The sequence below is a fragment of the Macrotis lagotis genome, chromosome 1 (assembly GCF_037893015.1).
Source record: "Macrotis lagotis isolate mMagLag1 chromosome 1, bilby.v1.9.chrom.fasta, whole genome shotgun sequence".
Taxonomy (NCBI): Eukaryota; Metazoa; Chordata; class Mammalia; order Peramelemorphia; family Peramelidae; genus Macrotis; species Macrotis lagotis.
In genome coordinates, this window is record NC_133658.1 from 840,372,430 (window position 1) to 840,387,740 (window position 15,311).

A 15,311-nucleotide genomic window follows, 5' to 3' on the forward strand; every position below is an offset into this window, starting at 1 on the left:
CAGAGCAAAATTAGTCATGAATTGATTACTTTGACATTTGAAGTATTCATCTCCAGTAACTGAGAGAAGCCAAACTAAGGATTTTTCAAAACTACTCACAAGTCAGAGAAAAGAAGAACCAATTCTCAATTCAGTTTCATTCAAAAAAGGCTCCTAATTATTCCCAGTCAGGGGCATTGGATCAAGTGTCAGGGTCTAAAGTATGGAGAGATGGAGAGTTAGATATGAAAAATTATTTTTGTAGAATTAAATGCCATGGCATCCAGATAATTAGCTCCTTAGAAAGTTGTCATCACCAGAAGACTTCAAAAAGGGATGTTAGGAGAAAAGTGGGGACATTATTCTTAGGAAGAAGCTTCTCATGCTATGATCACTATATTTAGACTGAATATTTCATAAAGATCCCCAGAAAGTGCAAATTAAAATATTGAAGTTCTAATTATGACTTAATTCTTGAATAACATCTTTAACACTTTTTCTCTGATCTGCTTGGTCCTAACCCCATAGATGACAGGGTTAAGCATAGGTGGAACAACAACATACAGATTGGCCAGGAGGATATGGATGTAACGAGGGACATTCCTGCCAAAGCGGTGGGTCATGAAAGAGAATAAGGCTGGAGTATAAAAGGCCAGGATGACACAAACATGAGAGCCACAGGTACTCAAGGCTTTTAGTCGTGCATCCTGGGAGGGGAGATGAAAGACAGCTTGGAGAATCTGTACATAAGATAGAGCTATAGCTACAATATCCAACATCAGAGTTCCAATAGCACATAGGCCATAGACCATATTGACTCTGATGCTAGCACAGGCCAGTCGAGCAATACCCATGTGTTCACAATAGGTATGAGGAATGACATGGTTTCCACAAAAAGGAAGTCGAAGGATCAGGAACACAAAGGGAATCACTGTGAAAAAAGACCTCACCACCACCCCAATACCCATCAAGGCCACCACCCTATTGGTGAGGACAGTGCTATAATGCAAGGGATTACAGATTGCCACATAGCGATCATAGGCCATGGATGACAGTACAGCTGATTCCATTACAGTGAAAATATGTATAAAAAACATCTGAATGAGACAGACCTCAAAGCTGATCTCCCTCAGTCTAAACCAAAAGATGCCCAACATCTTAGGAATGCTGGTTGTGGATAGGCCTTGATCAATGGTGGCCAACATTGCCAGAAAGTAGAACATGGGCTGGTGAAGTGTCTTCTCAGTCTGGATGACAAACAATATGGTGATGTTTCCAAAGAGGGCAATAAGGTACACAATGCAAAAAGGGAAGCCAATCCAAATGTGGAAATTTTCCAGTCCTGGGATTCCCAGTAATATGAAAAAGGGAGGGTGAAATTGTGTATCATTGAATATGGGCATAGTTCTTGTAGTTGCAGATGGCTATGATCATTGCTGATGGACTTTCAAATACCAGAAAGATTCAAAACTTATTTCTTCATGCTTCAGCATTCCTAAAGAGATATAAAAACGTTTTGTGTTTTTTTAATACCTTTGGAATGAAATGATCTCTGAATCTGACAGGACTTCAGAGATTAGTATCTCATTAAACACTTTTTTGAACAGAAATCTTTTCTGGACTTACTTAACAAGTAGTAATATAATAAAAATATTTCTTTCATTTCTAAAAAGACCCTGACATCAGGGAGATGTTGTCATGACAAGCATGTGAATTGGATTTGAGTGGGGGGGGGGGTGCTATGCTGTTATCAACCTCATTTTTTCCTCCAGAGAGGAGTCCAGTGACCAGATATGAATCTGGATAATTGGAGATTTCCCTGGTTGCAAGGCAATCAGGTTTAAGTGTCTTGTCCAAAGTCACACAACTAGTAAGTGTCTGAGGTCAAATTTGAACTAAGGACTTCCTGACTTCAGGGTCAATTCTCTATCCACTGTGCCATCTAGTTACCCCTTTAAGATTTACAGCACCTGGTATTTCCAGGTGGTATTCCATCCACGTACCAAACAGGTCCAATCCTGCTTAGCTTCTGAAATTAGACAAAATTGGGTGTTTTCAGGGTGGTATGGCATTGGAAATATATCATTGAAGTAAGGGGCTCAAGTAATTTGGAGCTCACTGCCTTCAAAGTCATATAGACCTAATTTTTCTTTTTTAATATAAATATTTTATTTGTTTTCCAATTATAGATTACAGTAGTTTCTACCTATCATTTTTGGTAAGGTTTTAAATTTTACACATTATCCCCCGTCCTCCCTTCCCTCCCCCCCCCCCCGACAGTGGACAGTTTGATCATCTTTACATTGTTTCCATGCTATACACTGAACAAAACTGAATGTGTTGAGAGAAAAAAAAAATCATATCCTTGAGGAAAAAAAGAAAATATTAGATATAGTAAAATTAGACAAATTTTTAAATTGAAGATAATAAACTTTGGTCTATGTATAAACTCCACAGTTCTTTCTCTGGATACAGATGGTATTCTCTATCACAAGACTGCTAAAATTGTCCATGATTGTTGCAATGATGAAATGAGCAAATCCATTAAAGTTGATCATCTCCCCCATGTTGTTGGAATGTAAAATGTCCTTTTGGTTCTGCTCATCTCACTCAGCATCACTTCATGCAAATCCTTCTAGGCTTCCCTGAATTTCCATATCTCCTGGTTTCTAATAGAACAATACAGACCTAATTCTTATAAATCTGATGTTTACATTGACCTAGATTATCCAATTGTTGAACTACTACCAATTCTGTCTAGTTCTCTACATTTAGAAATTCTTTTTTTATTGTAGAACAAATTTCTTATACTTCAAGACAGTTATCATGTTTTCCCAAAGTCTTTTTTTTTCTCCAACTTAAGTAGGCAGTTTCTTCTACCTACCTCAGAAAGGTTTCAATTCTCATCAACATTACCTGAAAGTGCTCCTATGTGTTCATATTAACACAATCTCACTATCTGTCCCTAAATGTGACACCTAAAATTGAACACAATATTGCAAATCATGATTCACTTGAGTAAATTATGGATATACTATTAATTCCATGTTTCCATTAAATCAGTTTTAAAATTGAATATTATTTTGGTATCTCTCATTGACTTATAGTGAACTTGTAGTCCACTAGAAAAAAACTGTGAACTTGAAAAAAATGAGTATTATTGATTAGTCACATCCTTCACTATCTGTATATGTATAAATGTTTTGTTTTGTTTTTGGACTAATCTGTAACTTTACATTTATAAATCTTTAATTTTATCATAGTACTTTTGGCTTCTTTTCTCATCTTGAATTCTTTTCAGAACTTGACTATCATTCAGTCTGCTTATTATCCTCTTAATTATGAGTCATTATTTAATTGAGCAAATCTGCCTGCCAAGACATCAACCATTTCCCTGATAAAACATATAGAAGAGGATAAGAACATTCAGAGATCCCCATTCAATTCATTAGTTAACAAATGTTATTAAGTACTCATCAGTTTCAGTAGTTTACATTAGTATGAAAATAAAAGTATAAATGACTTACCACACTTTCACATGGAATGGACAGTAATTTTGGCTGACTCAGGAGTACTTACTTAGCTTCTCTTTACCATCATTCATCTTAATTATCAAACCACCAGTGTACTGAGGGAAGGGAAAGGAGTAGTCCAATGATACTATACCCCATAACATTTCATACACACCATTCATTGACATGTGATGAAGGACGATAACAAAGAATATGGGAATTTTATGCACTAGTCCTCTTTTTCTGATAGAAAGACCTATAAATTTGAAAACCACAGTAAAATCACTCATTAAGCAAGTGATAGAGAAATTCTGTTCCATCAACTTTCTGTTGTTTATGTAGGAGTGGCCAAAGCCAGCAAACAGAGGCCCAGTGCAAAAAGTAAAAGAGAAGTTTTATACATGGTGTACCATGCCCCGCTTACATATTGGATATTGTACTTCACCTGGGCATAATATTTTAAAACCAATATTGGAATTATACCTACATACGGGAGGAAAATTTTTAAATGACTTGGATCAGTCAAAAATTATTATTATAAGGAAATATTGACATGTGACTTTAAGAATTTAAGATTTAGGTTGAAATGAATGCAGTTTTCATGTATTTTTTGCTTTTGGTTTTTGCAAGGCAATGGAGTTAAATGAATTGCCCAAGATCATGGCTAAGTAAGTTTTAAGTGTCTGAGCACAGATTTGAACTCAGATCCTCCTGACTCCAGGCCTGTTGCCCTATCCACTATTCTACCTTGATCTTCAAAGTTTCCATGTATTTTAAAGACAGTCATATATAAAAGGAAATAACAACATTTTCTCAAAGAACAGAGCAAGGGGAAATCAGCTCATTTACAAGAATGCACAAAACATTTAAAGATGATTTTTTGTTTCCTATAAACAAACAAATGAAAGTTTCTTAGACTTTTGATGCTTTTAGATCCTTTCTCACTAGTGCTAGTTTGAAGTTCAGAACTCGTGGCCATACAGTTATTTATTTCTCTGTTGTGTCTCTATTTTTTCATTATTTCAAGTAGAGAAGATTGGAGATTGTAATATCCTTCAAAATTTCACAAGATTAGAAAAATGAGCTAACCAGAGAGCCAAGGACTAGAACCCAAGCCAGAATCTACCAAAAGTCAAATAGCAAAGAACACAGATCTATTGATATTCTATTTGATCTAGTCTAGCAGGATCAGGAATGCATGATCTTCCATCCATTAATTATGCTGACTTTTGGAAGATTAATTGGAGGATGAACCTTATTGTAGAAATTATATAAAATCTCATCCCAATCTACTCAGGGCCATAGATAGTATAGGGAAAAGTGTGCAACCAGGAATTTGAGGAAATTATGACTGACTTGCCAAATTTTCTTGGTAAATGTCATTTTGTAAAAAATAATGATGTTAATTAATGTTCTATATGTAAATGAAAGAACTTAGCAATAGAGAGAATTCACTGAAATGGGGACTTGACCCAATTACCAGTTATATATCCCTACCACTCAGAGTTGCCTTTGAGATATCAAGGAAGTCAGAAAAACAAAGAAGTAGAGGAGTAGTGATCAAGGAAATAGGCATAAACCTATTTGGGCAAAGAACTGATGAAAGTTTCTTTCTCAATATCTGAGAAGAATCATTTCTCTGAGACATTTGACTCTACAGAGTCACTTCAATCGATAGCAATTTTAGTCAGCCTCAGTGAAAAAGAAGATTAATGTTTTTCTCGGGAAAAATAAAAAAAAAAATTTGTAAAAAAAATTCTTACAACTAGACAAGAACTGTCCATTTGATTCTGTAGAAAAGCAGACTAAAGTAAAAAATGGTTTCTGGATTTGGAGGAAGAATGCTTGGATTCCATTTCTTATTATCTGTGTGATTTTGGACAGGTCATTTTCTCTTACTGAGGCAAAGGTTTGTATATAGAAAATGTGGGCGTTGATAACCTCAGAGTCATTCTAAGGTCACTTTCAGCTCAAATCTATATATGAAACCACATGCTTTTTTCATATTCCCTCTACAGCATTTCTAATGAGTTATTCAGTTACAAAGGCAAAGTTTTATTAGGAAAAATTTTCCTATGCTGAGATTTTCTTTTTAATCTGTATTTCTGCAGAATCCACCTTTTCTGTTTAGGGTTTTCCCTTCTGGTTTCACAGAGGATAAATCTATTACTCTGTTCCTCTTTTCACATTTTCCCCATAAAATATAAAACAAATGAATGAAAAGATCGATTATTTTTATTCCATATTCAAGCAAACTTTTGGTCCCCTTCTATTTGCTGTCTGTTTTTTTTTTTTTTTTTTTTTTGGTTTGTTTGCTTTTTTAAGGTTTTTTGCAAGGCAATGGGGTTAAGTGGCTTGCCCAAGGCCACACGGCTCAGTGATTATTAAGTGTCTGAAGCTCGATTTAAACTCAGCGACTTGTGACTCCAGGGCTGGTGCTCTATCCACTACGCCACCCAGCTGCCCCTCTATTGCTGTCTGAAGAAAACCTTTCTTCCTTATTCTGTTCCCTCCTCAGTCAGGAACCCTTTCATCCTCAAAATCTTCCATCTTTTCATCACTTGCACCATTCCCTTCTATCTGCCTACAAAGAAGCAATTACAGAATTATGTTTAGGTTAAAGAAATAAGAAAATGTAACTCACAGCTTTCTTTGCACAGGTCACAGTCTATATGAAACATTTCATATACTATTATAGTCAATGTATTGTTTGGTTTGGGTGAACTTTTTTCTTCTTTTTATCCTGTTAAAATGGATTATTCACTTGTAGCAGGAGAATAACAAAGGGTATTTCTAGAAATAAAAATTATGTAAGATCAAGAGTCAATAATTTTTGAATAAGAAAAAAGGCAAAACTGCCAAGGTTAGAAAAAAATAAAGTAGGAGTCCATTGACTCACCAAGACTGATACCTGAAGGAAATCTTGTATCTGTCTTGACATCACTCTGCTAATATCTGAATAGGTGAGAAGAGAGAGGTATTATATTGTTGTAAAAACAACTGAAAGACTTCAACCTTAAAACTCCTGAACCCTCCCTAGGGTCTATTCTTTGGAAAAGGGAAAAAAGTCAACGCCTTAAGATTAGTTTTATTATCTAATTAATATTCTTCCCATTAGGGAGCCATTGCAAACCTACCTGGGACTACTTGAGGACTGGAGAATGATGAAAAAGATCCTCTTCTGAGCCAGGTGGTTTTAGCTGTTCTCCAAATGAGTTACAGGAAACAGGTGAGGTAATGTAGGCATAAGGGCCAGTACTCAGTGAATTGTGTAGGAAGAATGGAAGTAGGAGCTGGGAGAGACTTTTTCCTAGGCATGGAAAAAAATGAAACTCTATAGGTACAGAAGGCTTGACAAACAGAGATATTAATGAATAATTATATAAATAAAAAGAAACAAGGGAAATAGGAAGATGGGCATCCATTCTAGTACAAATAATTGATGAGATTCATGGAAAGAGATTTTGGACAAGGGCAACATGAGTCAAGAACTGAGGGCCCAGAAAATATAATGTCATGAAAAGGTCAGAATAGTGAGTTTACAGAAAATATTTTGCTCAACAAACTTAATTACTAACGTGATGTAGGGCATAAAGCAACAAATAGTGGGCTAGGCAAATATGCAAATTTCACATCTATAATAAAGAGAATTTTGCATAAGAGTGAAATGGAAGAGGAAATACATGTAGATGATGAGTTCTATAGTTGGTCCATTATTCATATGATGTGCTAACTTCAGAGAAATAAATAATTATTCAAAAGATATTGATTCATCAACCAAAATTTTTAAAAAATTAAATGATTGAAAAATACCTACAATATGTGGTTGGATAGTCAATTAAATATGTATTTGAATGCATATATTCTGGACAGTCCCTCCCAATGGTCACTGATAGATCTATAATTGAATAAAGAAAAGTGATATTGTTCTGTGAATGTTGAGTATTGTTTTTTAATGATACTCAACACAAAGGAATATTTTTTAAACTCAAATGATTTTTCTAGCCATGGTCCCTGACTGGGAGTCTTGGAACTATTAAGGAACTCCAATTGTGAATGATACAAATGACAATGGATAGATACAACGTGAGCACAAATGGGCTGCAGCCTATTTCAAATGATGCCTTGTAAGCAAGAAGCTACACAGGAGTTATCATTAAGAAATGTATGACTAGGGAAAAATAGGTCTACTATCAGTGTGGGAAAATTCAGGAATAATAGAGTCAGATAATTTCATTGTTACTTATGAAATTTTAAAATAAACAAGCAAGTAGAGAAAGACCTCCAATGAGTTGTGTTGATCTGGTAAGGTAAAACAAAAGGAGATCAAAGGAAGAATATAGTCAAGAATCAGACAAGATAGAAATATTGAATGTCTTCCAATAAACATTCATAAAGGAATTATTTGTTTGTGAAATATCATCTTTGAGATAATAAGAACAGATGGAAACCTCAATGGAAATCCCAACTTTAGTCCAGCTATAATATACAGGATCCAGAAAGGACCTGAGAAATCTCTTAGTTCAACTAGCAACTAAGCAAGAATACCTCTCAAGTTGCCAGGGAGACACATTAGTGGTATAGTAGATAGAACACTGAACCAAAAATCAGAACTACCTGAGTTCAAATCTGATCTCAGAGATATACTAAGGAATAATATTAGGGATAATAATAGAACTAAATTCACAGGCTTTTTATAAGATTCAAGTGATATTTATAAATTTTTTTGTCTCCATTAAATCAATATGTAAATGCCTTGTCATAATAATCAATCTATCTATGCAATATGACTTTACATAATAGGGAACTCATCTCCAATAGATCTTTATTTTCTGATACTCTCAGGATATCCATTCCCAAGAAACAAAGATTTTAGTTATCCTAGGCTTTGTCTATATCTGAAGAGACAGTCTGGGCCTCTTTCCCCAGGTTCTGAATCCCTTTAAACAGTGAAGAATTTAGTATATATGAATTGAATAACAGGGTGAATATATGTATATATGTATATATATATATATGCATATATGTATATATGAATCATGAGTGAATGAATGAATATATGTATGTACATATACACAGACATATATTTAATATATGCATATGAATATTGCAGTCAAATTGATCAAGTTATTAGAAGAGTAAGCAATAATACGAGAGCTTGACACAAATGAGATTTACAACTTTTGATGATTTAAGTCAGACATCTATAGGAAAGAAGCATCTCAAGGTCTTGTAAGAGTGAACATAATCATCACCCCCCCACAAAAATAAAAAATCTTCACAAGAAAGAAAGTGAAAGAAAGAAAAAAAATGTGCTTCAGTCTGTGTTCAGATACCATCAGCTCTGATTTTGGGGGTGGATCACATTCTTTATCATAAGTCCATCAGAGAAGTTACTTCCACATTTTTCCACAGTTGCTGTTGCTGATTGTGATTCTCTTCATCCATTCCTCCCCAATCGCAATTATTATATTTTCTTTCTCCTTTCACTTTCTCCCTCTTCAAAGGTATATTGTGAGACAACTGAATGGCTCAGTGGACAGAGCACCGACCCTGGGGCCAGGAGGCCCCAAGCCTACATCCCACTCCAAAGACCCAGCAATCACTCAGCCCCATGGTTCCAGATAGGCCACCTAATCCCACCATCTTTGAAAAAAAGTTAAAAAAAAAACCTGTGTAATATCTGGCTACCCTCTCCCATGATCTACCTTCTCCTCTGTCACCCACATTTCCCCCTCCTCTCCCCATGTACCCTTTCTCCCATCTCCTTTCTCTCTTTTTTTCCCCCTCTAGATTTCTCTATCCTATTATGTATATATGTTGCTTCCTCTCTAAGCCATTTCTGATGAGAATGAAGGCTTCTTCATTCCCTCTTTACATTTCCCCTCCTTCATTCCATTGCAAAAGCAAAAGCTTGACTCTTTTGCATGAAATTTCTTAGTCTATTCTATCTCTCCTTTCTCTCCCAGTACATTCTTTTACCCATTGACTCTATTTTTACAGTATATTATACCTTCAAATTTGGCTCTATCCTTTGTCTTGACTATAAAAGCTCCTTCTAACTGCTTTAGTAAATGAAAATATTCATATGAGTATTATCAGTATAATCCTCCTACACAGGAATATACACAGTTCATTATCATTAAATCCCTCATAATTTACCCTTCTCTTTCACCCTTTCTATGTTTCCCCTAAGTCCTGTACTTGAAGATCAAACTTTCTGTTTAGTGCTGGCTGTTTCAGTAGGAACATTTCAAATTCCACTATTTCATTGAATGTCCATTTTTTCCCCTGGAAGATGATGTTCAGTTTTGCTGGGTAGTTGATTTTTGGTTGTATTGCAACCTCTATTTTTTCTTGATTTCTTGTAGTTATCAGCTTCCTTTGGCTCCATTTTACATTTGGAAGAGTTTTTTTCCTTCAGGGAGTTTTCTTATCTCCTTTTACTTCTGGCCAGTTTTGCTTTATAAGACATTCTATTCTTCATTAATTTTTTCGGCAGGTTTATCCATTTGATCTAAACTTGTTTTTAGCATGTTATTTTCTTCAGCATTTTTTGGATCTCCTTCACCGAGCAGCTGACTTGGGTTTCATGTTTTTTCCTACATCTCTTTCATTTCTCTTCCCAATTTTTCCTCTACCTCCCTTATTTGATTTTCAAAATCGTTTTTGAGCTCTGTTATTGCCTGATACCAATTCCTATTTTTCTTTGAGGCTTTGGATACAGAAACTTGGACTTTGTCATCTTCTGAATGTATGTTTTGATCCTCCAAGGGGCCAAAGTAATTGTCTTTGGTCAGGTTCCTTTTTTTCTGTTTATCCATTTCCCCAGCCTATTACCTGGTTTTGGGGTGCTTCCTGAGCTTTTGAGTGCTATTGGGATATCCCCACAAGGACCTCAGTCCCTTCAATATCTTATGAGAGGCTCTGAATTCCTTTCCTGGTCTGTGCTTTGATTGGTGGATAAGTACAACCCTCTGCTCTGCAGCTGTTAGAAAAGTCCCTACTCCGCTATGGCATTATGAAGCCCCAAAGTGACCAGGGTCTGAATATGGATAAAGCACAAGAATCCTGTCCTGGGAGAGAGGAGAGACCTCAACTGACTCCTCTCCCACCCCTTACCTTCCATGGGCTGAAGGCTCTAGGAGAAGCAGTAGGCAGCTCCCTACTGAATGGCTCTATGGGATTGCTTCCATTCCCTGGGATCTGGGCTGTGCTGAGATCCATGTTGGGGACTCCAAGCTTACTCTAGCAGAGGTTTTCCCCCTGATCTTCCAAGTTGTGCTTGGTGTTCCCTGGGTTGGCAGGACAGGAAACTGCTTCTGCTGCCAGGAGCTGGTACTCCCAGGTTCCCAGGCACTGGAGCTCTTTCCCATTGACACAGTAATCCCAGTTGTGCTGCACCCCTCTAACCCAAAGGAACAGAGCTTTCCAAGGATCTTCCAGGTTATTTTGGGCTGGAGAGTGCCTCACTGGATCTTTCTGTGAGTTCTGTCTCTTGAAATTTAGAGTCATAATTTTAAGGGTTTTTAAAAAATATTTTGGAAGAGTGCTCCAAGAAATGCTGTCATCATGCCACCCATCATCTTGACCCCACCCCTGAAAAGCTATTATAAATTTTCCAATATCAATCTATTTATTGTTTCTACCACATTATGTAGTTCAAATTTTGTCAATGGGTTCTCATCCTGTATATTTCTAACCCTACTCTCCAATGAGACCGATATAAAATTAATTCAAATGATCCCTATATCATGCTGATTTTATTTTCTCTCTTCTTTCACTCTGTCCCTCTTCAAAACTGTGCTAAGGGACAGCTGAGTGGCACAGTGGACAGAGCACCAACCCTGGGGCCAAGCTGCCCCAAGCCTACATCCCACCCTAGAGACCCAACAACCATCTGTCCCTGTGGTTCCAGACAGGCCACCTGATCCCACCACCTTGCAAAATGTTTATATTAGAACTCTCTAATTTACCAGTTCTATTGTCTTCTCCCTTTTTTCTTTATTTTTTTCAAATTAAATGTAAGGATGGGGTGGCTAGGTGGCATAGTGGATAAAGCACTGGCCTTGGAGTCAGGAATACCTGGGTTCAAATTTGGTCTCAGACACTTAATAATTACCTAGCTGTGTGGCCTTTGGCAAGCCACTTAACCCCATTTGCCTTGCAAAAAAACCAAAAGAAAATTAAATGTAAGGATAGCTTTCTACATTCATTTTCTGTAAGATTATGTTCCACATTTTTCTCCCTTCTTTCCCTCCTCACTCCATTTGATAGAGAGTAAAATGATATAGAATATTTAACATATTTCCATATTAGTCATATTGTGAAAGAACAACCAGAATAAAAGGTAAAAAAGAAATAATAATAATAAAAAAGAATAAGCATTTTTTTTAAAATGAAAATAGTATTCTTTGGTCTATATTCAAACTCCATAGTTATTTCTCTAGATACGGACGGTATTTTCCATCACAAATCTCTTGTAATTGTTTGTGATCATTATACTGCTAGAATAGCTAAGTCTATTACAGTTAATCATCACCACAGTGTTCCTATTAATGTGTACAATATTCTCCTGGTTCTGTTTAAGTTACTCAGTATCAGTTTATACAAGTCTTCCCAGGTTTTTCTGGTCTGCCTGCTCATGATTTATTAGAGAACAACAGTACTCCATCACATTCATTTAACACAATTAGTTCAGTCATTTTCCAAATGATGGGCATCCCCTTAATTTCTAATTCTTGGCTGCTTTAAAAAGAACTGACATAAATATGTTTGTATATGTGGATCTTTCCCCCATTTATATGATCCCTTTGGAACATAGATGTAGTAGAGGTGTTGTTGGATCAAAAGGTATGCACAGATTTATTGTCCTTTGAGCACAGTTCCAACTTGCTCTCCAGAATGGTTGGATCCATTTACAAATCCCCCAACAGTTTTCTCACATTCCCTCCAATATTATTTCCCTTTTATTTTCATATCAGCCAATCGCATATGTATGAGATGGAACTTCAGAGTTGCTTTAATTTGAATTTCTGTTGTCAGTAATGATTTAGATATTTTTAATGACTGAAAATAACTTTAATTTCTTCATCTGAAAACTATCTATTCACATCCTTTGACCATTTATCAATTGGGAAATGAATTATATTCTCATAAATTTGACTCAGCTATTTATATATTTTCTCATAAATACTAGCTATGAAAATTGTCTCTCAGCTTTCTGCAGTCTTTCTAATATTGGTTTTATTTGTGCTAAAACTTTTTTAATTTGATGTAATCAAAATTATCCATTTTACATTTTATAATGTTTTCTATCTTTTGTTTGGTCATAAACCTCTCCATAAATCTAACAGATAAACTGCTCCTTGTTCTCCTAATTGGCTTATGGTGTCATCATTTGTGTCTAAACTATGAAGCCATTACAAACCTAGCTTGGCATAGAATATGAGATGTTGATCTATGTCTAGCTTTTATTGTACTATTTTCCCATTTTCCAGGTCATTTTTGTCAAATAGTGAGTTCCTGAAATTTAAAAATTGTCCTTTTTTCACTTCTAATACTAATGAGTTTATTTTCTGGTATTATAAATTGAATCCACAGATCATTGGCAACCATTTTTCTATTTTGTTAATATGTTTTTCCATAGCAATACATCTTTCTATATAACCTAAAAGTTTTGGTTTGTAATAACATCACTCTTATTATTTTTAACATAATTACTTATTATCTCTGTGATGTTATTTGACCCAACCACTCTTCAAATGTCATTAATTACCCTTTTTAATTCTTTATATTATATTTATTTCCTGTCTTCTTTACTGATTTTATTTTGCCATGATATACGGAAGATACATTTATTGAATTTACCTTTTAATAATTTGTGTTTCCTCCATTTCCTAATATATGATCGATTTTGTAAAAATATAATCAATTGCTGAGAAATTTAGACATTTTTAATATTCCATTTCAGTCATATACTCATGTTGGCTAACATTCATTGTTTTGATCTCATTCTCAGTTGATTTCTTAATACTCTTAAATGAAGCCTAACTCACTTATGGTCTAAAAGCTTATATAGGGAAAACAAAGAGGAATAAAGAAATGACGGATTGCGTTTTTTTTGTCATAGATGCAATAGATTTACCTATAGTCAATAGTGAAATAGGAGACTATTATTTGCTATGTCTCCTATGCTGTAAAATACAGCTATTTTTTACCCTATATTACTTGTTGTTGATGTTGTTCTTACTGTTATTAGTGGTGGTGGTGGTGGTGGTGGTGGTGGTGGTGGTGGTAGTACAAGGAAGACTTCAAATGAGAGGACCTACAACAGAAAATTATTAGTGGAAAAAAGGGAAGTGAATTAATAAAACTTAAAAATAAGCAAAATCAGGTATGCATAACTGAAAACTTAGAACAGATATGAACTACTCAGGCATAGGACTATGGAATATCTTCTTCATTCTGAGCATGGTGCTTCTTTTAATAGATCCTAAATGTAAATGTATAGTTGATTGTGCCATGCTAATTGACTTTTACTTGTCTTTCAGTCCATTAGGTACCTCCAGGCAATTTTTCGACATAAACTACTATCCTTTCACTACTTTCCTGTGGTTTTCCCCCGTGTTTGGTGATTGTATTTTACATATGAAATTATTTGAGTTCAGTTTAGGAATTTACCTTTCTCTATATTAAATTTCAACTCAATAAATTTAACCCATTATTATCACACTTTGAGAACTGTTTAGTAGCTGAATTTATCACCTAGCATGCTTATGCTCCCTCTCAATTTTTTGTTAAATGCAGAACTATTATGCCACTTATACTGTTATTCTTAAAATGTTGAATGTCAGAGCAAAAAAGATTCTCAAGAGGGACTCTTCTGTTTTCTTGTCAAACAAGCAATCGCTTCTTTTCAATTCTGGTTATTTGATGGTTTTGAATGTTCTAGACTATCCAGAGGAAAATCATAAAAATCTTGATCAAGTATCCTGCTGAAATCCAAGGTATTACAGCCATAGAATTCATCTCTTCTCTCCTCTCTCATATTCATCTATGCCCTTGACTCTAGTGAGGATTGCTGTCTGCATCATCAGGTATTTATTTTTCACTTTCTATTAGATTGATCTTATTCCATAATCATTTTCCAATCAATAGATATTAAATTGATAATTTTACACATTTAAGAATTGATTTCCCTGATCATTTAACATACTTTCCATTACTCAGTTTACACTGTTGAAGTTTTCATGCCACTGGTACCTAGAAGCCCTCCTGGGTCCTGGAAGTATATAACAATATAACAATAAAACAATAAAAAAAGAAGCTGACAGTTAATGCCAATTTGGAGAGGTTTGGAGTACAGACCCGGTGGTTGACCAAATTATTTCACCTGAGGTAAAATTTAATTAAATGGAAAAAAGATTCAAGAGAAAATGTTTGACCACCATATTGTTTAGCTTCCAATCATTGAGAGTTCCTCAGTAATTAGTTAATCATTGAGAGTTTCTGCTCAGTCTCTACACACAGAAAGGTCTCACACTGACAAAATCATGAATCTTTTGAGGTATTGAAATAAATTCTTAATTTAAAATATATTTTCTAATTTTTGTTATAAAATAAGAGAAGCTAGGCTATTTAACCCCTTATTTGTGGATCTCTGGGTATTATTTGCAGACTCAGATGTTCTTAGGATAATTTTATTCTACAATTAATTTAGAATTTGCTTTTTCCAGTACCAGAGTTTTTACTTGACCATGGTCCCAAGAAGTTTTTGATTTCTTTAAATAGAGTCTTTATAATTCAAATTTATGAAGA

The 15,311-nt window shown here is 35.1% G+C and overlaps 2 protein-coding genes across 3 annotated transcripts in view; both read right to left on the minus strand.

The window, feature by feature from the left end:
* Positions 1–446: 446 nt before the first annotated feature.
* Positions 447–4,712, minus strand: LOC141489545 (olfactory receptor 52E2-like). Of its 2 annotated transcripts, XM_074190120.1 has the most exons (3): positions 4,687–4,712; positions 2,472–2,501; positions 447–1,386 (listed from the first exon to the last, which is right to left on the minus strand). In XM_074190120.1, exons 1-3 carry the CDS (start codon positions 4,689–4,691, stop codon positions 447–449), a joined length of 975 nt encoding a protein of 324 aa, XP_074046221.1. In that variant the 5' UTR covers positions 4,692–4,712. The 2 variants fall into 2 exon arrangements, with proteins under 2 accessions (XP_074046221.1, XP_074046219.1); XM_074190118.1 differs by lacking the exons at positions 2,472–2,501; positions 4,687–4,712 and having other exon boundaries at positions 447–1,382.
* Positions 4,713–6,005: 1,293 nt separating this feature from the next.
* The window catches only part of LOC141507678 (olfactory receptor 52E4-like), a 10,007-nt gene continuing 701 nt past the window's right edge, over positions 6,006–15,311 (minus strand). Inside the window, exons 2-3 of the mRNA XM_074215568.1 lie at positions 13,712–13,818; positions 6,006–6,075 (exon numbers count right to left, since the gene is read on the minus strand). Coding sequence (XP_074071669.1) covers positions 6,006–6,075; positions 13,712–13,818 — 177 coding nt within the window. The remainder of the gene's footprint in view (positions 6,076–13,711; positions 13,819–15,311) is intronic.